The following is a 23,009-nucleotide window of genomic DNA, read 5'->3' as shown; positions in this document are numbered from 1 at the left end:
GCGTTCTGTCTCCTAGAGATGAACGTACTTTGTTGCGAAAAGTGCAAATCAATCCCAGAACAACAGCAAAGGACCTTGTGAAGATGCTGGAGGAAACAGGTACAAAAGTATCTACAGTGAAGGAAAAAAGTATTTGATCCCCGGCTGATTTTGTACGTTTGCCCACTGACAAAGAAATGATCAGTCTATAATTTTAATGGTAGGTTTATTTGAACAGTGAGAGACAGAATAACAACAAAAAGATCCAGAAAAACGGATGTCAAAATTTTTATAAATTGATTTGCATTTTAATGAGGGAAATAAGTATTTGACCCCTCTGCAAAACATTACTTAGTACTTGGTGGCAAAACCCTTGTTGGAAATCACAGAGGTCAGACGTTTCTTGTAGTTGGCCACCAGGTTTGCACACATCTCAGGAGGGATTTTGTCCCACTCCTCTTTGCAGATCTTCTCCAAGTAATTAAGGCTTCAAGCCTGACGTTTGGCAACTCGAACCTTCAGCTCCCTCCACAGATTTTCTATGGGATTAAGGTCTGGAGACTGGCTAGGCCACTCCAGGACCTTAATGTGCTTCTTCTTGAGCCACTCCTTTGTTGCCTTGGCCGTGTGTTTTGGGTTCATAGGCAGCATTCCTCCTCCTCCAAACACGGCGAGTTGAGTTGATGCCAAAGAGCTCGATTTTGGTCTCATCTGACCACAACACTTTCACCCAGTTCTCCTCTGAATCATTCAGATGTTCATTGGCAAACTTCAAACGGGCCTGTATATGTGCTTTCTTGAGCAGGGGGACCTTGCGGGCGCTGCAGGATTTCAGTCCTTCACGGCGTAGTGTGTTACCAATTGTTTTCTTGGTGACTATGGTCCCAGCTGCCTTGAGATCATTGACAAGATCCTCCCGTGTAGTTCTGGGCTGATTCCTCACCGTTCTCATGATCATTGCAACTCCACGAGGTGAGATCTTGCATGGAGCCCCAGGCTGAGAGAGAGTGACAGTTATTTTGTGTTTCTTCCATTTGCGAATAATCACACCAACTGTTGTCACCTTCTCACCAAGCTGCTTGGCGATGGTCTTGTAGCCCATTCCAGCCTTGTGTAGGTCTACAATCTTGTCCCTGACATCCTTGGAGAGCTTTTTGGTCTTGGACATGGTGAAGAGTTTGGAATCTGATTGATTGATTGCTTCTGTGGACAGGTGTCTTTTATACAGGTAACAAACTGAGATTAGGAGCACTCCCTTTAAGAGTGTGCTCCTAATATCAGCTGTTACCTGTATAAAAGACACCTGGGAGGCAGAAATCTTTCTGATTGAGAGAGGGTCAAATACTTATTTCCCTCATTAAAATGCAAATCAATTTATAACATTTTTGACATGCGTTTTTCTGGATTTTTCTGTTGTTATTCTGTCTTTCACTGTTCAAATAAACCTACCATTAAAATTATAGACTGATCATTTCTTTATCAGTGGGCAAACGTACAAAATCAGCAGGGGATTGAATTGTTTTATTTCTTCATCAATCTACACACAATACCTCATAATGACAAAGCAAAAACAGGTTTTTAGAAATGTTTGCAAATGTATAAACATTTAAAAACTGAAATATGACATTTACATAAGCGGCGCACAATTGGCCCAGCGTAGTCCAGGGTAGGGGAGGGAATGGCCGGCAGGGATGTAGCTCAGTTTATAGAGCATGGCGTTTGCAACGCCAGGGTTGTGGGTTAGATTCCCACGGGGGGCCAGTATGAAAAATATATATAATAATAATAATGTATGCACTCACTAACTGTAAGTCGCTCTGGATAAGAGCGTCTGCTAAATGACTAAAATGTAAATGTAAATGGGATCAAATACTTTTTCCTATATCGACATAACCTGTCCTATATCGACATAACCTGAAAGGCCGCTCAGCAAGGAAGAAGCCACTGCTCCAAAACCGCCATAAAAAAGCCAGACTACGGTTTGCAACTGCACATGGGGACAAAGATTGTACTTTTTGGAGAAATGTCCTCTGGTCTGATGAAACAAAAATAGAACTGTTTGGCCATAATGACCATCGTTATGTTTGGAGGAAAAAGGGGTGTCTTGCAAGCCGAAGAACACCATCCCAACCGTGAAGCACGGGGGTGGCAGCATTATGCTGTGGGGGTGCTTTGCTGCATGAGGGACTGGTGCACTTCACAAAATAGATGGCATCATGAGGAAGGAAAATTATATGGATATATTGAAGCAACATCTCAAGACATCAGTCAGGAAGTTAAAGCTTGTTCGCAAATGGGTCTTCCAAATGGACAATGACCCCGAACATACTTCCAAAGTTGTGGCAAAATGGCTTAAGGACAACAAAGTCAAGGTATTGGAGTGGCCATCACCAAGCCCTGACCTCAATCCTATAGAAAATTTGTGGGCAGAACTGAAAAAGCGTGTGCGAGCAAGGAGGCCTACAAACCTGACTCTTGTGGAAAGCTACCCAAAACGTTTGACCCAATTTAAAGGCAATGCTACCAAATAATAATTGAGTGTAGGTAAACTTCTGACCCACTGGGAATGTGATGAAAGAAATAAAAGCTGAAATAAATCATTTTCTCTACTATTATTCTGACCTTTCACATTCTTAAAATAAAGTGGTGATCCTAACTGACCTAAGACAGGGAATTTTTACTAGGATTAAATGTCAGGAATTGTGAAAAACTTAGTTTAAATATATTTGGCTAAGGTGTATGTAAACTTCTGACTTCAACTGTAAGTATTCAGATACTTTGCTATTAGACTTGAAATTGAGCTCAGGTGCATCCTGTTTCCATTTATTATCCTTGAGCTCTTTCTACAACTTGATTGGAGTCCACCTGTGGTACATCCAATTGATTGGACATGATTTGGAAAGGCACACACCTGTCTATATAAAGATCCCACAGTTGACAGTGCATGTCAGAGCAAAAACCAAGCCATGAGGTCTAAGTAATTGTCCGTAGAACTACGAGACAGGATTCTATCTGGGGAAGGGTACCAAAAAATGTCTGCAGCATTGAAGGTCCCCAAGAACACAGTGGCCTCCATCATTCTTAAATGGAAGAAATTCTCGAACCACCAAGACTCTTCCTAGAGCTGGCCACCCAGCCAAACTGAACAATCGCGGGAGAATGGCTCCAGAGTTCCTCTGTGGAAATGGGAGAACCTTCCAGAAGGACAACCATCTCTGCAGCACTCCACCAATCAGGCTTTTATGATATTGGCCAGACGGAAGCCACTCCTCAGTAAAAGGCACATAACAGCCCGCTTGGAGTTTGCCAAAAGGCAGCTAAAGACTCTCAGACCAGGAGAAACAAGATTCTCTGGTCTGATGAAACCAAGATTGAACTCTTTGGCCTGAATGCCAAGTGTCACATCTGGAGGAAACCTGGCACCATCCCTACGGTGAAGCATGGTGGTGGCAGCATCATGCTGTGGGGATGTTTTTCTAAGGAAGGGACTGGGAGACTAGTCAGGATCGAAGTAAAGATGAACGGAGCAAAGTACAGAGAGATCCTTGATGAAAACCTGCTCCAGAACGCTCAGGACCTCAGACTGGGGTGAAGGTTCACCTTCCAACAGGACAACGACCCTAAGCACACAGCCAAGACAACGCAGGAGTGGCTTCGGGACAAGTCTATGAAAGTCCTTGAGTGGCCCAGCCAGAGCCTGGACTTGAACCCGATCGAACGTCTCTGGAGAAACCTGAAAATAGCTGTGCTGCGATGCTCCCCATTCAACCTGACAGAGCTTGACAAGATCTGCAGAGAAGAATGGGAGAAACTCCCCAAATACAGGTGTGCCAAGCTTGTAGCGTCATACCCAAGAAGACTTGAGGCTGTAATCGCTCCCAAAGGTGCTTCAAGAAAGTACTGAGTAAAGGGTCTGAATGCTTATGTAAATGTCATATTTCAGTTTTAAAATGTTTATACATTTGCAAACATTTCTAAAAACCTGTTTTTGCTTTGTCATTATGAGGTATTGTGTGTAGATTGATGAAGAAATAAAACAATTCAATACAATTTAGAATAAGGCTGTAACGTAACAAAATGTGAAAAAAGTAAAGGGGTGTGAATATTTTCCGAATGCACTGTATATACACTACCAGTCAAAAGTTTGGACACACCTACTCATTCAAGGGTTGTTCTTTATTTTTACTATTACTTACATTGTAGAATAATGGTGAAGACATCAAAACTATGAAATAACACATATGGAAATATGTAGTAACCAAGAAAGTGTTAAACAAATCAAAATATATATTTGAGATTCTTCAAATAGCCACCCATTGCCTTGATGACAGCTTTGCACACTCTTGGCATTCTCTCAACCAGCTTCATGAGGTAGTCACCTGGAATGCATTTCAATTAACAGGTGTGCCTTCTTAAAAGTTAATTTGTGGAATTTATTTCCTTCTTAATGCGTTTCAGCCAAGCAGTTGTGTTGTGACAAGGTAGGGGGGGTATACAGAAGATAGCCCTATTTGGTAAAATACCAAGTCCATATTATGGCAAGAACAGCTCAAATAAGCAAAGACAAACGACAGTCCATCATTACTTTTAAACGACAGTCCATCAGTCAATACGGAACATTTCAAGAACTTTGAAAGTTTCTTCAAGTGCAGTCGTAAAAACCATCAAGTGCTATGATGAAACTGGCTCTCATGAGGACCACCACAGGAATGGAAGACCCAGAGTTACCTCTGCTGCAGACGATAAGTTCATTAGAGTTACCAGCCTCAGAAATTGCAGCCCCAAATAAATGCTTCACAGAGTTCAAGTCACAGACACATCTCAACATCAACTGTTCAGAGGAGACTGCGTGAATCAGGCCTTCATGGTCTAATTGCTGCAAAGAAACCACTACTAAAGGACACCAATAATAAGAAGAGACCTACTTGGGCCAAGAAACACAAGCAATGGACATTAGACCGGTGTAAATGTGTCCTTTGGTCTGGAGTCCAAATTGGAGATTTTTGGATCCAACCGCCGTGTCTTTGTGAGACGCGGTGTGGGTGAACGGATGATCTCCGCCTGTGTAGTTCCCACCGTAAAGCATGGAGGAGGAGGTGTTATGGTGTGGGGGTGCTTTACTGGTGACACTGTCTGTGATTTATTTAGAATTCAAGGCACACTTAACCAGCATGGCTAACACAGCATTCTGCAGCGATACGCCATCCCATCTGGTTTGGGATTAGTGGGACTATCATTTGTTTTTCAACAGGACAATGACCCAACACACCTCCAGGCTGTGTAAGGGCTATTTTACCAAGAAGGAGAGTGATGGAGTACTTCATCAGATGACCTGGCCTCCACAATCCCCCGGCCTCAACCCAATTGAGATGGTTTGGGATGAGTCGGACGGCAGAGTGAAGGAAAAGCAGCCAACAAGTGCTCAGCATATGTGGGAACTCCTTCAAGACTGTTGGAAAAGCATTCCAGGTGAAGCTGGTTGAGAGAATGCCAAGAAGCTGTCATAAAGGCAAAGGGTGACTATTTGAAGAATCTCAAATATAAATTATATTTTGATTTGTTTAACACTTTTTTGGTTACTACATGATTCCATATGTTTTACTTCATAGTTTTGATGTCTTCACTATTATTCTACAATGTAGAAAATAGTAACAATAAAGAAAAACCCTTGAATGAGTAGGTGTGTCCAAACTTTTGACTGGTACTGTATATACACTGTATATATCTTCTACGGTTCATGTCACTATTTTGACCTATTCTAATGAGACCATGCTGCGCTCAAAGTGGTGGGGGCGACAGCAGAAGAGAAGGGGTTGGGATAGAGCAAAACTAACACTAAGTAAGACATAACAGCTACGTAATGATGGAAGCTCCGGTTGAGTTTCAAACAGCAGGTGGAAGACTGGGTACGGTCAGGATGCAGAAGGTTATGTTCCGCTCGAACGCTTGTGCGGTGGGGGCCAGTCTCACAGGAGAGGCCAGTAAGACAAAGAGAATTACAACAATATACAGTAGGAGAGGAGAGGAGAGGACAGGAGAGGAGAGGAGAGGAGAGGAGAGGAGAGGAGAGGAGAGGAGAGGAGAGGAGAGGAGAGGAGAGGAGAGCAGGAGAGGAGAGGAGGAGGAGACGCTACTGTCAGAGATAACACACAGTGCTCACTCAGTACACACATACAGTGGGGAGAACAAGTATTTGATACACTGCCGATTTTGCAGGTTTTCCTACTTACAAAGCATGTAGAGGTCTGTAATTTTTATCATAGGTACACTTCAACTGTGAGAGACAAAAATCCAGAAAATCACATTGTATGATTTTAAAGTAATTAATTTGCATTTTATTGCATGACATAAGTATTTGATACATCAGAAAAGCAGAACTTAATATTTGGTACAGAAACCTTTGTTTGCAATTACAGAGATCATACGTTTCATGTAGGTCTTGACCAGGTTTGCACACACTGCAGCAGGGATTTTGGCCCAGTCCTCCATACAGACCTTCTCCAGATCCTTCAGGTTTCGGGGCTGTCGCAGGGCAATACGGACTTTCAGCTCCCTCCAAAGATTTTCTATTGGGTTCAGGTCTGGAGACTGGCTAGGCCACTCCAGGACCTTGAGATGCTTCTTACGGAGCCACTCCTTAGTTGCCCTGGCTGTGTGTTTCGGGTCGTTGTCATGCTGGAAGACCCAGCCACGACCCATCTTCAATGCTCTTACTGAGGGAAGGAGGTTGTTGGCCAAGATCTCGTGATACATGGCCCCATCCATCCTCCCCTCAATACGGTGCAGTTGTCCTGTCCCCTTTGCAGAAAAGCATCCCCAAAGAATGATGTTTCCACCTCCATGCTTCACGGTTGGGATGGTGTTCTTGGGGTTGTACTCATCCTTCTTCTTCCTCCAAAAGCTCTATTTTTGTCTCATCAGACCACATGACCTTCTCCCATTCCTCCTCTGGATCATCCAGATGGTCATTGGCAAACTTCAGACGGGCCTGGACATGCGCTGGCTTGAGCAGGGGGACCTTGCGTGCGCTGCAGGATTTTAATCCATGACGGCGTAGTGTGTTTCTAATGGTTTTCTTTGAGACTGTGGTCCCAGCTCTCTTCAGGTCATTGACCAGGTCCTGCCGTGTAGTTCTGGGCTGATCCCTCACCTTCCTCATGATCATTGATGCCCCACGAGGTGAGATCTTGCATGGAGCCCCAGACCGAGGGTGATTGACCGTCATCTTGAACATCTTCCATTTTCTAATAATTGCGCCAACAGTTGTTGCCTTCTCACCAAGCTGCTTGCCTATTGTCCTGTAGCCCATCCCAGCCTTGTGCAGGTCTACAATTTTATCCCTGATGTCCTTACACAGCTCTCTGGTCTTGGCCATTGTGGAGAGGTTGGAGTCTGTTTGATTGAGTGTGTGGACAGGTGTCTTTTATACAGGTAACGAGTTCAAACAGATGCAGTTAATACTGGTAATGAGTGGAGAACAGGAGGGATTCTTAAAGAAAAACTAACAGGTCTGTGAGAGCCAGAATTCTTACTGGTTGGTAGGTGATCAAATACTTATGTCATGCAATAAAATGCAAATTAATTACTTAAAAATCATACAATGTGATTTTCTGGATTTTTATTTTAGATTCCGTCTCTCAGAGTTGAAGTGTACCTATGATAAAAATTACAGACCTCTACATGCTTTGTAAGTAGGAAAACCTGCAAAGTCGGCAGTGTATCAAATACTTGTTCTCCCCACTGTACATGCATTGCATACATACTCATACACACACATGCAAACCTGGACTTCCACACACAGACGCAAACATACACACAAACACACACACACATACACACACGCACATACAGTGGGGAAAAAAAGTATTTAGTCAGCCACCAATTGTGCAAGTTCTCCCACTTAAAAAGATGAGAGAGGCCTGTAATTTTCATCATAGGTACACATCAACTATGACAGACAAATTGAGAAAAAAAATCCAGAAAATCACATTGTAGGATTTTTAATGAATTTATTTGCAAATTATGGTGGAAAATAAGTATTTGGTCACCTACAAACAAGCAATATTTCTGGCTCTCACAGACCTGTAACTTCTTCTTTAAGAGGCTCCTCTGTCCTCCACTCGTTACCTGTATTAATGGCACCTGTTTGAACTTGTTATCAGTATAAAAGACACCTGTCCACAACCTCAAACAGTCACACTCCAAACTCCACTATGGCCAAGACCAAAGAGCTGTCAAAGGACACCAGAAACAAAATTGTAGACCTGCACCAGGCTGGGAAGACTGAATCTGCAATAGGTAAGCAGCTTGGTTTGAAGAAATCAACTGTGGGAGCAATTATTAGGAAATGGAAGACATACAAGACCACTGATAATCTCCCTCGATCTGGGGCTCCACGCAAGATCTCACCCCGTGGGGTCAAAATGATCACAAGAACGGTGAGCAAAAATCCCAGAACCACACGGGGGGACCTAGTGAATGACCTGCAGAGAGCTGGGACCAAAGTAACAAAGCCTACCATCAGTAACACACTACGCCGCCAGGGACTCAAATCCTGCAGTGCCAGACGTGTCCCCCTGCTTAAGCCAGTACATGTCCAGGCCCGTCTGAAGTTTGCTAGAGTGCATTTGGATGATCCAGAAGAGGATTGGGAGAATGTCATATGGTCAGATGAAACCAAAATATAACTTTTTGGTAAAAACTCAACTCGTCGTGTTTGGAGGACAAAGAATGCTGAGTTGCATCCAAAGAACACCATACCTACTGTGAAGCATGGGGGTGGAAACATCATGCTTTGGGGCTGTTTTTCTGCAAAGGGACCAGGACGACTGATCCGTGTAAAGGAAAGAATGAATGGGGCCATGTATCGTGAGATTTTGAATGAAAACCTCCTTCCATCAGCAAGGGCATTGAAGATGAAATGTGGCTGGGTCTTTCAGCATGACAATGATCCCAAACACACCGCCCGGGCAACGAAGGAGTGGCTTCGTAAGAAGCATTTCAAGGTCCTGGAGTGGCCTAGCCAGTCTCCAGATCTCAACCCCATAGAAAATCTTTGGAGGGAGTTGAAAGTCCGTGTTGCCCAGCGACAGCCCCAAAACATCACTGCTCTAGAGGAGATCTGCATGGAGGAATGGGCCAAAATACCAGCAACAGTGTGTGAAAACCTCGTGAAGACTTACAGAAAACGTTTGACCTGTGTCATTGCCAACAAAGGGTATATAACAAAGTATTGAGAAACTTTTGTTATTGACCAAATACTTATTTTCCACCATAATTTGCAAATAAATTCATTAAAAATCCTACAATGTGATTTTCTGGATTTTTTCCCCTCATTTTGTCTGTCATAGTTGACGTGTACCTATGATGAAAATTACAGGCTTCTCTCATCTTTTTAAGTCGGAGAACTTGCACAATTGGTGGCTGACTAAATACTTTTTTTCCCCACTGTACATGCATGCATGTGCCAACACACACAAACAAAAAGAAACACTGACTTTCTCTCAGACTACTACACATCCTAAACATACACAGTGACTAACACACATACGCTCTCCTTTTCCCCATCTCGATGGCACACACACACACACACATGCACACGCACGTTCACTCTTATAAATGACTCTCTGGAAGAAACACACAGGGGGATGGACAATGCTGGAAATAGGTCAGCACCGTTCCTGATGCTCAGAATGTGTCACATTATGGAAGACAGGCTGCAGGACACAAGGCAGCTGCAGCCACTAACATTACAGTATCACCCATTCAGAATGAACAGCCCTGCCTCCATTTAAAACAGACAGTACTGTAGGAAGGCCATTGGGGACAGGGAAGGGATGGTGGTGCCATACACACCTACAGGCACAGACGTGTTTCTCTCGGCTGGAGGAGAGAAGGTATGACAGGTTGCTGTAAGGTTTGAGGAATGATGCACACACACACACACACACACACACACACACACACATACACACAGGTGTTTGGTCACGGATGGAAAATAGCAGGTAGTTGTTGTTGTTGTTGTGAGGAATACCACACACACACACAGGTGTTGAGGCAGGGAAGGCTGGAGTAGTAGCTGTAACAGTAGTAATGAGTAGTCAAGGGGAAGCTATCTGCTATCTGTCATCAGCTCAGATATGCTCAGTCCCACAGGTAGACACACACACGAACACACACACACGAACACACACACACGAACACACACACTCGAACACACACACACGAACACACACACACGAACACACACGAACACACACACAAACGAACACACACACACACTCCGCCAAGACTAACACAAGACTCAAACACAAAATCATCCCGGTATGTCAAATGAACAGTCTCATAGTGATGAACACATATTCTAATTCAGTTATGAGTGATATACACGGTTTGTTCGGGTTACAGTGATTGAAATACATAAGTTTAGAAACTGGGGATAACAGCTGTAGTACTGTACATGTGCATGGATGGTTAAGCTATTTCTCTGGGCATCTAAAAGTTCCCTCCAACCCCACCACACCAAAGTGGCGTTAGTATTTTCTAATCCACCCCATCAAGTCATATATTTTACATAAATGTAAATCACATCATACAGTCACCTGTCCCACATATACAGATCCTAACAGGTATATAAAAGTAACTTCAAACATGCCTAACATCAAACTCCCAATGACATCAATATCCATTTTACACAAGAGTTTAATGCACGCATATACACCTCAAGTTAGCATTTGACCCTACAGTATAGTGAGAACTGCAGTAGCATTGTGACATTTCAGGACAGCTTGATCAGAAGTCCAAGGCCTGCTAATGAAGAGAGGCTAATTAGTCACAAAGCTGTGATCAGGCTCACGGCAGATGGATGGTTTATTAAAAGGCCTTAGTAAGCACAGAGGCTGTCAAGACTGTACGCAGGTGTAACTTAGGTAGTTAGGAGAACCACACTTGTGCGTTAGTCTCGCTCTCTCTCTCTCTCTCTCTCTCACACACGTGCACACTCACATGCGTACAGACGCACGCACGCGCATGTACACACACTCCTGGCCCCTTTAGTTAGACTGCAGGTGTTCAGTTCAGACTACTTTATCAAGCCCCTGGAGTTTCTATCTTCCTCCACTCCATAACATCCAATAATAAGGTTATGTTACAGCAGAATACAAGTCAAAGACCATAGAAATAGAATTAGGATACATTAGGGACTAGGGACTAAGGACTAAAGTGGAGCTCTAGGAGAGCGGTAACGCATACACTGAGTGTACAAAACATTAAGAACACCTTCCTAATATTGAGTTGCACCCCATTTTGCCCTCAGAACAGCCTCAATTGGTCGGGCTTGGACTCTATGAGGTGTCAAAAGAATTCCACAGGGATGCTGGCCCATGTTGATTCCAATGCTTCCCACAGTTGTGTCAAGTTGACTGGATGTCCTTTGGGTGGTGGACCATTCTTGATACACATGGGAAACTGTTGAGCGTAGAAAAAACCAAGCAGCGTTGCAGTTCTTAACACAAACCGTTGCGCCTGGCACCTACTACCATAACCCATTCAAAGGCACTTCAATCTTTTGTCTTGCCATTCATCCTCTGAATGACACACATACACAATCCATGTCTCAATTGTCTCAAGGCTTAAAAATCCTTATTTATCCAGTCTCCTCCCCTTCATCTACACTGATTGAAGTGGATTTAACAAGTGACATCAATAAGGGATCATAGCTTTCACCTGGAATCACCTAGACAGACTATGTCATGTACACTCAGTGTATAAGGAAGCCAAGCTCCAGCAAATGACAGTAACCTCTGTTAATCTGAGACCACCACCCCTTGTGGCCAATGTGCAGACTGAGACAGAGGGCAGGGCAGTCTGACTCACTGTTTAGAAAGACAAAGAGCAGGGGGTGATAAGAAAGTAAGAAAGAGAGACAAGGAGAGAGGTGGAAGATCGGGAGAGAAAGAGAGAGAGGACAACTGCTTTGTAGTCCGGCAGATTTAGTTTATTGTCAAAGCTGACAGCTCCATTCAGATGAGCAACGTCTAAAATATGGGAATTGTCTGACAGAGAAGCAGCCACATTTGTACCGACACATTTCAACCAAATCAAATGTGTCGCTGCAGGGTAGAAAGAGAAAAAAGGATAGAGAGAGAGGGGGAAATAGGGAGGGAAACGAGAGAGGAAGATAATGCCTTTGACTGTGAGAGGCATCATGAAAATTAACACTTTTATGGGGGCACGCTTAAATTTTTCCGCCCCGCTGCGGTCCCTCGTTCCCCGAGCTGTGAACGTAGCTTCAGGTGAACCAGGTGTGTGTGAACACCGTCTCCCTCTCCCTCACACACCCTCTCTTGCTCTCTTTCTCCCATCTCTCTCTCTCTCTCTCTCTCTCTCTCTCTCTCTCTCTCTCTCACACACACATACTCAGAGTATCTCTTCTGGTTTAGTTCTTTTTAGTTCTGTTTTAGTTATATTTCTCTCAAGCTCAACCTCTGTAGTTGGTCTTACCATATTGTCAGTCACGCATCATGTTTCCCTGTGACCATTGTTGTCTGTGGCACATGAGGATGTAACTATCTGTCAGCACTATCGCTGCACAACAGAGACTACTGTTATTGGATGATAATACACACACACACACACATGCATACACACACATGGATACACACACACATACATACACACACACGGATACACATACATGCACACACACAAACATACACACACACACCGCCCTTGTCGTGTCAACCCCCTAAACCCCTGCCCTACACCCCCCTTACAGACACACCCTACACACACACACTATTTCTATGTCTATCTTTCTCACCGATACACATACACTCACTGATATGCATATGCACACGCAGAGCCATTTTAATGGTAATAGGTTTATGTTGGATCTGTAATTAAAAACAGCATGGTACATCCCTTTTTTCACTGTTTGAGGTCTAGAGAAATAGATAGCAGTGGGGAGGAGAGGGGGTACATAGCAAGATAGAGAGCAAGGAATACAGAGTCAGAGAGAGAGAGAGAGACAGAGAGAGAGAGAGACAGAGAGACAGAGAGAGAATGATATGCTAGCTGACAAGGCACACTGCAGGTGTGATTTGGAGACTGAAACAGCTGCAGTCAGTTCCTCTCACTACCAGGTAGAAAAACACTGTCCTGAAGTCTCTCTCTCTCTCTCTCTCTCTCTCTCTCTCTCTCTCTCTCTCTCTCTCTCTCTCTCTCTCTCTCTCTCTCTCTCTCTCTCTCTCTCTCTCTCTCTCTCTCTCTCTCTCTCTCTCTCTCTCTCTCTCTCTCTCTCTCTCTCTCTCTCTCTCTCTCTCTCTCTCTCTCTCTCTCTCTCTCTGTAGAGTACACTCAGTCTATAGAGTAGACTTCAGTCTCCAGCTGTCCATAGGGGAGTGGAACGGCTTGCTGGGATATGCCAGTCCTCCAGAGCAGCGCCCCATTGTAATTGGGTGGGCTTGTCTGCTGACAATTTGCCATTGGTGGAGGATGGAGAGATTGGGAAAATGACGTGTGTAGGGGATGGGGGGGGGGGGGTTCAGCGGTGTGTGTGTGAGTGGGAATGTGTCTGAGTCAGAGCTCAATGCTGCATGAAATGTTTTTCTAGCACAGATTGAGCAGTACTGACCAAAGGGACCCACCGGGGCTATCTGACCAGTTGGCGCGCACGCACACACACACCATCCCAGTTTACCGGCTCTTCCTCTCTGTCCCGTGCCTCATCACGCCCACTCTAATGAGGCATGCTGTGTAATTAACTAATTGAAGCAGCTTATTTCCATAACGGTTCGGCTCAACAAAAGGCCTTACGTCCCCTTAACAAACCAGCACGCCAAGCAAAGATGTTACCCAAAGACAGGGGGTGGGGGGGAAGAGAAAGGGAGAGGGTAAAGGAGAGAAAGGGAGAGATTGAGGGAGGGAAGAGATGAAATGAGGGGGGAGAAAATTGGACAGAGAGAAAGAGAGAGACAGAGAGAGAAACAAGGGAGGAGAAAACATCTAACATTTACATCTGACCAGTAAGCCCTTGAAATGAGAAAAAAAAACATCTCAAGATAAGACACTTTTGAGAGAGAGAACGAGAGAGAGAGAAAAATAAAGGGAGAGAGAGAACGAGAGAGAGAATGACAAGTGTGGAGCGCGGGTTGAAAGAGCACCTTTCTCCGTTCTCCATCTCGAGGCATTTTTCCCTCCCGTCTATCTGCCTCCCCAGCAACGTCATCCAAGCGAGGGAGAGAGAAAGACAGAGGAGGAGAGAAAGAGCCAGAGAGAGAGAGAGAGAGAGAGAGAGAGAGAAAGGTGGGCGGAACAGTTCCCAGGCACTGCCGCGTTCTTAAGTCACGCATGAAAAGCCTGAGTTATGCTCAATCGTTCCACTTTATGTACCACTTGGATAATGGAGCGCCTCTCCTGAAAAGGCATCCATAAATCTGACCCAGTTTTTCTCTCTTTCACTCTCTTGTCTTTCTCTCTCTCTCTCTCTCTCGCTCTTCTGTGATGGTGTATGTATGTTTTGGTCGTTCTATCTTATGTAACAGAAGATACGTCTTAGTCACATAACTTAGAAGAGCTTTGTTTTCGGGTTGTCACACAACCCAAATGTGATCACACTCATAGATATCTCTCTTTCACTTGCGCGAAAACACACACACACACACACACACACACACACACAGTTCAGGAGTCTTTCTTTCCTTACTCCAATAAGGTCACACAGTAGATACAATAAGGTCCCATACAGTAGATACAATAAGGTCACATACAGTAGATACAATAAGGTCACACAGTAGATACAATAAGGTCCCATACAGTAGATACAATAAGGTCACATACAGTAGATACAATAAGGTCACATACAGTAGATACAATAAGGTCACACAGTAGATACAATAAGGTCACATACAGTAGATACAATAAGTTCACATACAGTAAATACAATAAGGTCACATACAGTAGATACAATAATTTCACATACAGTGGATACAATAAGGTCACACAGTAGATACAATAAATTCACATATAGTAGATACAATAAGTTCACATACAGTAGGTACAATAAGGTCACACAGTAGATACAATAAGTTCACATACAGTAGATACAATAAGGTCACACAGTAGATACAATAAGGTCAAACAGTAGATACAATAAGATCACACAGTAGATACAATAAGGTCACACAGTAGATACAATAAGTTCACATACAGTAGATACAATAAGTTCACATACAGTAGACACAATAAGGTCACATACAGTTTTTTTTTTTACCTTTATTTAACCAGGTAAGCCAGTTGAGAACAAGTTCTCATTTACAACTGCGACCTGGCCAAGATAAAGCAAAGCAGTGCGATAAAAACAACAACACAGAGTTACATATGGGGTAAAAAAACATAAAGTCAAAAAATACAACATATACAGTGTGTGCAAATGTAGCAAGTTATGGAGGTAAGGCAATAAATAGGCTATAGTGCAAAAAAATTACAATTAGTATTAACACTGGAAAGCTACATGTGCAAGAGATTATGTGCAAATAGAGATACTGGGGTGCAAAAGAGCAAAATAAATAACAATATAGGGATGAGGTAGTTGGGTGGGCTAATTTCAGATGGGCTGTGTACAGGTGCAGTGATCGGTAAGGTGCTCTGACAACTGATGTTTAAAGTTAGTGAGGGAGATAAGAGTCTCCAGCTTCAGAGATTTTTGCAATTCGTTCCAGTCATTGGCAGCAGAGAACTGGAAGGAATGGTGGCCAAAGGAGGTGTTGGCTTTGGGGATGACCAGTGAGATATACCTGCTGGAGCGCAGACTACGGGTGGGTGCTGCTATGGTGACCAATGAGCTAAGATAAGGCAGGGATTTGCCTAGCAGTGATTTATGAGGTATGAGGGAGCAGCAGTCGGGAGAGGACGTGTTTTTCTCTAGCTCTCTAGCTCTCTAGCTGGAGGTAAGCAAACTTCTCATTTGGTGTTGAGTATAGCTTAACCATGCATTAGATCGTAGGTTGGTAGTTAGTTGTAGTTAGGTATTGTATTTATTATAGGTTAGTATTGTTGTTATTGTAGGTTTCCGTAGGTTATTGTAGGCTAGTATTGAAGCTCGAGGCTAGCTAGCTCTCTAGCTGGAGGTAAGCAAACTTCTCATTTGGTGTTGAGTATAGCTTAACCATGCATTAGATCGTAGGTTGGTAGTTAGTGTAGGTAGGTATTGTATTTATTATAGGTTAGTATTGTTGTTATTGTAGGTTTCCGTAGGTTATTGTAGGTTAGTATCGAAGCACGAGGCTAGCTAGCTAGCGGGTAGCTACTGGTAACGATTAGCTGTTCCCACTGTTAAATGTGCTTCTAGCCAACGTTTAATTTTTGCTGCGTTCTGCGTTATGTAAGGAACTAGACACGGACATGAATCATCTGTTTAGTGTGCTAACACACTCTTGGCAGTTTGTTGTAACCAAGTATTGGTGCTAATTGTGTGTTAATGGATGCTAGCTTGCTAGTTAGCTACGGCGTCATAGCTAGGTATCGTGGGTAGCTACTGTGTCTTGGCAGTGTCTTCCGCCGTGCCGGCTGTAGCACGAAGCGAGCTAATTAGCCGTTTTTTCGAACAGAGTCAGAGTCAACACAGTAGCCATTGTGTGCCGGGTGTAGCACGAAGCTAGCTAGCTAGCCGTTCTTAAAACAAAGCCAACACAGTGGCCATTGCTAGCTACCCAGCACGACCAGCGAACGGTACGGTAGTAGCTAATTACAATATACTTGTCCTAGCTAGCCAATGTTGAATCATTGCTGCGTCATGAAAGGAACTTGACACAGACACGAATGATCTGTTCAGTGTGTTATCACACTATTGGTGGTTTGCTGTGACCAAGTGTTTGTGCTTGGCTGTGTGTTACTGGATGCTGGCATGCTGGTTAGCTAGTTAACACACTATTGGTGGTTTGTTGTGAGTATTTGTGCTTAACTGTGTGTTAAACTGTGTGTTATTGGATGCTAGCATGCTAGTCAGCTATGGTGTCATAGTTGGCTAGCTGAATAAAGTGGGTTTGAGTTTATTCCTTTAAACATTGAACAACTGTTCAGTGAAACAATTTTAGTTTCTGAGGTAGAAGTTTTTGGTGAGGGAGGCCCCCCTCTCTCCTCTCCCAGATGCTTAGCTCATTTCATTCCGATCTCCTCTGCATTTTTGTAGCCATTTGCTACAGCCTGTCAACTATGCCTCTGCCTATCCCTGTTCTCTCGTCTCTGCACAGGCTACACAAACAACGCACAACACCGCGCGGCTGCTGCCTCTCCAACCTGGTGGTCCCTGCTCGCACCCCTCACCTGGAGTTCCAGGTCGCAGGCAGCCTCTGGAACTGCCGTTCTGCTGCCAACAAAGCTGACTTCATCCCAGCCTATGCCAACCTCCAGTCCCTCGACTTCCTGGCGCTGACGGAAACATGGATCACCACTGAAAACACGGCTACTCCTACTGCTCTCTCCTCGTCTGACCATGTGTTCTCGCATACCCCGAGAGCATCTGGTCAGAGGGGTGGTGGTACAGGAATCCTCATCTCTCCCAAGTGGACATTCTCAATTTTTCCCCTAACCCATCTGTCTATCTCCTCATTTGAATTCCATGCTGTCACAGTCACTAACCCATTTAAGCTTAATATCCTTGTCATCTATCGCCCTCCAGGTTCCCTTGGAGAGTTCATCAACGAGCTTGACGCCTTGATAAGTTCCTTTCCTGAGGATGGCTCACCCCTCACAGTTTTGGGGGATTTCAACCTCCCTATGTCCACGTTTGACTCATTTCTCTCTGCCTCCTTCTTTCCACTCCTCTCCTCTTTTGACCTCACCCTCTCACCGTCCCCCCCTACTCACAAGGCAGGCAATACGCTTGACCTCATCTTCACTAGATGCTGCTCCTCTACTAATCTCACTGCAACTCCCCTCCAAGTCTCCGACCACTACTTTGTTTCCTTTTCTCTCTCGCTCTCCTCCCACACTACTCACTCTGCCCCTACACAGATGGTAATGCGCCGCCGCAACCTTCGCTCTCTCTCTCCCACTACTCTCTCCTCTTCCATCCTATCATCTCTTCCCTCTGCTCAATCCTTCTCCCTCCAATCTCCTGATTCTGCCTCCTCAACCCTCCTCTCCTCCCTTTCTGCATCCTTTGACTCTCTGTGTCCCCTATCCTCCCGGCCGGCTCGGTCCTCCCCCCCAGCTCCGTGGCTTGATGACTCACTGCGAGCTCACAGAACAGAGCTCCGGGCAGCGGAGAGGAAATGGAAGAAAACTAAACTCCCTACCGACCTGGCATCTTTTCACTCCCTCCTCTCTACATTTTCTTCATCTGTTTCTGCTGCTAAGGCCACCTTCTACCACTCTAAATTCCAAGCATCTGCCTCTAACCCTAGGAAGCTCTTTGCCACATTTTCCTCCCTCCTGAATCCTCCCCCCCCCCCCCCCCCCTCCTCTCTCTCTGTGGATGACTTCGTCAACCACTTTGAAAAGAAGGTTGACGACATCCGATCCTCGTTTGTTAAGTCTAATAACACTGCTGGTCCTGCTCACACTGCCCTACCCTATGCTTTGACTTCTTTCTCCCCTCTCTCTCCAGATAAAATCCTGCGACTTGTGACTGCAGGCCGCCCAACAACCTGCCCGCTTGACCCCATCCCCTCCTCCCTTCTCCAGACCATCTCCGGTGACCTTCTCCCCTACCTCACCTCGCTGATCAACTCATCCTTGACCGCTGGCCATGTCCCTTCCGTCTTCAAGAGAGCGAGAGTTGCTCCCCTCCTCAAAAAACCAACACTCGACCCCACTGATGTCAACAACTACAGACCAGTATCCCTTCTTTCTTTTCTTTCCAAAACTATTGAGCGTGCCGTCTTTAGCCAACTCTCTTGCTATCTCTCTCAGAATGACCTTCTTGATCCAAACCAATCAGGTTTCAGGACTGGTCATTCAACTGAGACTGCTCTTCTCTGTGTCACGGAGACTCTCCGCACTGCTAAAGCTAACTCTCTCTCCTCTGCTCTTGTCCTTCTAGACCTGTCTGCTGCCTTTGATACTGTGAACCATCAGATCCTCCTCTCCACCCTCTCCGAGATGGGCATCTCCGGCGCGGCTCACTCCTGGATTGCGTCCTACCTGACCGGTCGCTCCTACCAAGTGGCGTGGCGGGAAGCTGTCTCCGCACCACGTGCTCTCACCACTGGTGTCCCCCAGGGATCGGTTCTGGGCCCTCTCCTTTTCTCCCTATACACCAAGTCACTTGGCTCTGTCATATCCTCACATGGTCTCTCCTATCATTGCTACGCTGACGATACACAACTAATCTTCTCCTTTCCCCCTTCTGATAACCAGGTGGCGAATCGCATCTCTGCATGTCTGGCAGACATATCAGTATGGATGACGGATCACCACCTCAAGCTGAACCCTGGCAAGACGGAGCTGCTCTTCCTCCCGGGGAAGGACTGCCCGTTCCATGATCTCGCCATCACGGTTGACAACTCCGCTGTGTCCTCCTCCCAGAGTGCGAAGAGCCTAGGCGTGACCCTGGACAACACCCTGTCGTTCTCCGCCAACATCAAGGCGGTGACCCGCTCCTGCAGGTTCATGCTCTACAACATTCGGAGAGTGCGACCCTGCCTTACACAGGAAGCGGCGCAGGTCCTGGTCCAGGCACTTGTCATCTCCCGTCTGGACTACTGCAACTCGCTGTTGGCTGGGCTCCCTGCCTGTGCCATTAAACCCCTACAACTCATCCAGAATGCCGCAGCCCGTCTGGTGTTCAACCTTCCCAAGTTCTCTCACGTCACCCCCCTCCTCCGCACACTCCACTGGCTTCCAGTTGAAGCTCGCATCCGCTACAAGACCATGGTGCTTGCCTATGGAGCAGTGAGGGGAACGGCACCTCTGTACCTTCAGGCTCTGATCAGTCCCTACACCCAAACGAGGACATTGCGTTCATCCACCTCTGGCCTGCTGGCTCCCCTTCCTCTGCGGAAGCACAGCTCCCGCTCAGCCCAGTCAAAACTGTTCGCTGCTCTGGCACCCCAATGGTGGAACAAGCTCCCTCACGACGCCAGGACAGCGGAGTCACTCACCACCTTCCGGAGACATTTGAAACCCCACCTCTTTAAGGAATACCTGGGATAGGATAAAGTATTCCTTCTAACCCCCCCCCCCCCCCCCCCCCAAATTGTAAAGTGGTTATCCCACTGGCTATAGGGTGAACGCACCAATTTGTGAGTCGCTCTGGCTAAGAGCGTCTGCTAAATGACGTTAATGTGCCCTTGAGCAAGGCACTTAACCCTAATTGCTCCTGTAAGTCGCTCTGGTTAAGAGCGTCTGCTAAATGACTAAAATGTAAATGTAAATGTATAGATGGCCTGGAGCCAGTGGGTTTGACGACGAACATGTAGTGAGGACCAGCCAACAAGAGCGTACAGGTCACAGTGGTGAGTAGTGTATGGGGCTTTGGAGACAAAACGGATGGCACTGTGATAGACTACATCCAATTTGCTGAGTAGAGTGTTGGAGGCTATTTTGTAAATGACATCGCCGAAGTCAAGGATCGGTAGGATAGTCAGTTTTACGAGGGCATGTTTGGCAGCATGAGTGAAGGAGGCTTTGTTGCGAAATAGGAAGCCGATTCTAGATTTAACTTTGGATTGGTGATTCTTAATGTGAGTCTGGAAGGAGAGTTTACAGTCTAACCAGACACCTAGGTATTTGTAGTTGTCCACATACTCTAGGTCAGACCCGTCGAGAGTAGTGATTCTAGTCGGGTGGGCGGGTGCCAGCAGCGTTCGATTGAAGAGCATGCATTTAGTTTTACTAGTGTTTAAGAGCAGTTGGAGGCTACTGAAGGAGTGTTGTATGGCATTGAAGCTCGTTTGGAGGTTTGTTAACACAGTGTCCAATGAAGGGACAGATGTATACAAAATGGTGTCGTCTGCATAGAGGTGGATCTGAGAGTCACCAGCAGCAAGAGCGACATCATTGATATACACGGAGAAAAGAGTCGGCCCAAGAATTGAACCCTGTGGCACCCCCATAGAGACTGCCAGAGGTCCAGACAACAGGCCCTCTGATTTGACACATTGAACTCTATCTGAGAAGTAGTTGGTGAACCAGGCGAGGCAGTCATTTGAGAAACCAAGGCTATTTAGTCTGCCAATAAGAATGCGGTGGTTGACAGAGTCGAAAGCCTTGGCCAGGTCGATGAAGATGGCTGCACAGTACTGTCTATTATTGATCGCGGTTATAATATCGTTTAGGACCTTGAGCGTGGCTGAAGTGCACCCATGACCAGCTCGGAAACCGGATTGCATAGCGGAGAAGGTACGGTGGGATTCGAAATGGTCGGTGATCTGTTTGTTAACTTGGCTTTCAAATACTTTCGAAAGGCAGGGCAGGATGGATATGGGTCTGTAACAGTTTGGATCTAGAGTGTCACCCCCTTTGAAGAGGGGGATGACCGCGGCAGCTTTCCAATCCACATACAGTAGATACAATAAGTTCACATACAGTAGATACAATTAGTTCACATACAGTAGATACAATAAGGTCACATACAGTAGATACAATAAGGTCACACAGTAGATACAATAAGGTCACATACAGTAGATACAATAAGGTCACATACAGTAGATACAATAAGGTCACACAGTAGATACAATAAGGTCACATACAGTAGATACAATAAGGTCACATACAGTAGATACAATAAGGTCACACAGTAGATACAATAAGGTCACATACAGTAGATACAATAAGGTCACATACAGTAGATACAATAAGGTCACATACAGTAGATACAATAAGGTCACATACAGTAGATACAATAAGGTCACACAGTAGATACAATAAGGTCACACAGTAGATACAATAAGGTCACATACAGTAGATACAATAAGGTCACATACAGTAGATACAATAAGGTCACATACAGTAGATACAATAAGAGGGAGAGTAAAGTAATTCCAATCCTAGTTGCAGGTTAATTTCAAGGTCAGTCACATCCACCTTCTCATTGACATTACATTGCTGTGGTGGAGTCAAGGCATATGTGAGGATATAAGCTCTGTCAAGAAGTCTAGCTATACCTTTTTGACATGGGCGATGTACTCACCTTGAAGCTGCAAGGTTGCTGGTTCAAGCATCACTCAAGCAGTTACCCCTAAATCACTACATTAACATCAGAGGAATAATTACTCTTTAATTACAGTTGTTCCTTTCTCAGCTGACCAATTGAATGACTAATATGCATCCTGAATTAAGAGAGTTAGAATAACAATGTTTTCTGATTTAGTAATTTTCCAACCAATTCGGCATAGTCTCACCCTTGAGACTCAATTAGACTCGCTGTGCACCGATGATGCCCTTTTTAGACAACATGACTCTGCGGTACTTTGAAGACGAGAATACGAGTAGGTAATATTACAAATAGCCTAACTACCATACTCTCATGTCTACTAGCCTACTATAGCCTAGTCTACAAGCGCCACTGCGCTGGACAGAGTGCGGTGTGAACGGTCAATGAGGTCCCTCCCTAACCACGGCATCGCTGCCTCATTTGCAGCACACACCCTCCAATTATTGACTAGAAATGGATAGTTAGTAAAATAGATGATATGCTGTTTTACCAAAGTTGGTAGTGGCATCAATAAACTGCAACCCGTGAAACCCATTTAAACTAAAATGCTGGTAACTTCCAAGGGGCTCAACAACCTATTTTGTAGCCTGTAGGCTGCTGTCTGACATCCATCAAACATCAAGAAAGCTTCAGTTGAATTATTAATTTAATGAATGTCTCTTTTTTTATTTATCCATTGCCCAGCTTTAGTTCAAATAGTAAAGAAACATCTGAAAATCCTTCTTGAAATCAACGCTCGCGTCTATCAATGCCCCAGTATACAGAATCACAATCTGTAAGCAAGTTTTCATTCTCACTTACCTTTTCCAGCGAGAGCGCAGGACAGCCACAGAACCACCCAAACCAGCGCAAATGGCACTCCAAGCATCTCCAT

General features: G+C 45.0%; 1 protein-coding gene across 1 annotated transcript in view; it reads right to left on the bottom strand.

Moving 5' to 3' along the window:
* The window catches only part of LOC311147062 (calsyntenin-2-like), a gene marked incomplete at its 5' end in the record, with an annotated part of 260,551 nt that extends 237,542 nt beyond the window's left edge, over nucleotides 1-23,009 (bottom strand). The window contains one exon of the mRNA XM_084183679.1: nucleotides 22,937-23,009. Coding sequence (XP_084039805.1) covers nucleotides 22,937-23,009 — 73 coding nt within the window. The remainder of the gene's footprint in view (nucleotides 1-22,936) is intronic.

The sequence above is a fragment of the Coregonus lavaretus genome (assembly GCF_964263955.1).
Source record: "Coregonus lavaretus genome assembly, chromosome: 19".
Classification (NCBI taxonomy): Eukaryota; Metazoa; Chordata; class Actinopteri; order Salmoniformes; family Salmonidae; genus Coregonus; species Coregonus lavaretus.
Note: the sequence above shows the minus strand (reverse complement) of the source record. Positions and strands in the feature narration are given on the sequence as shown.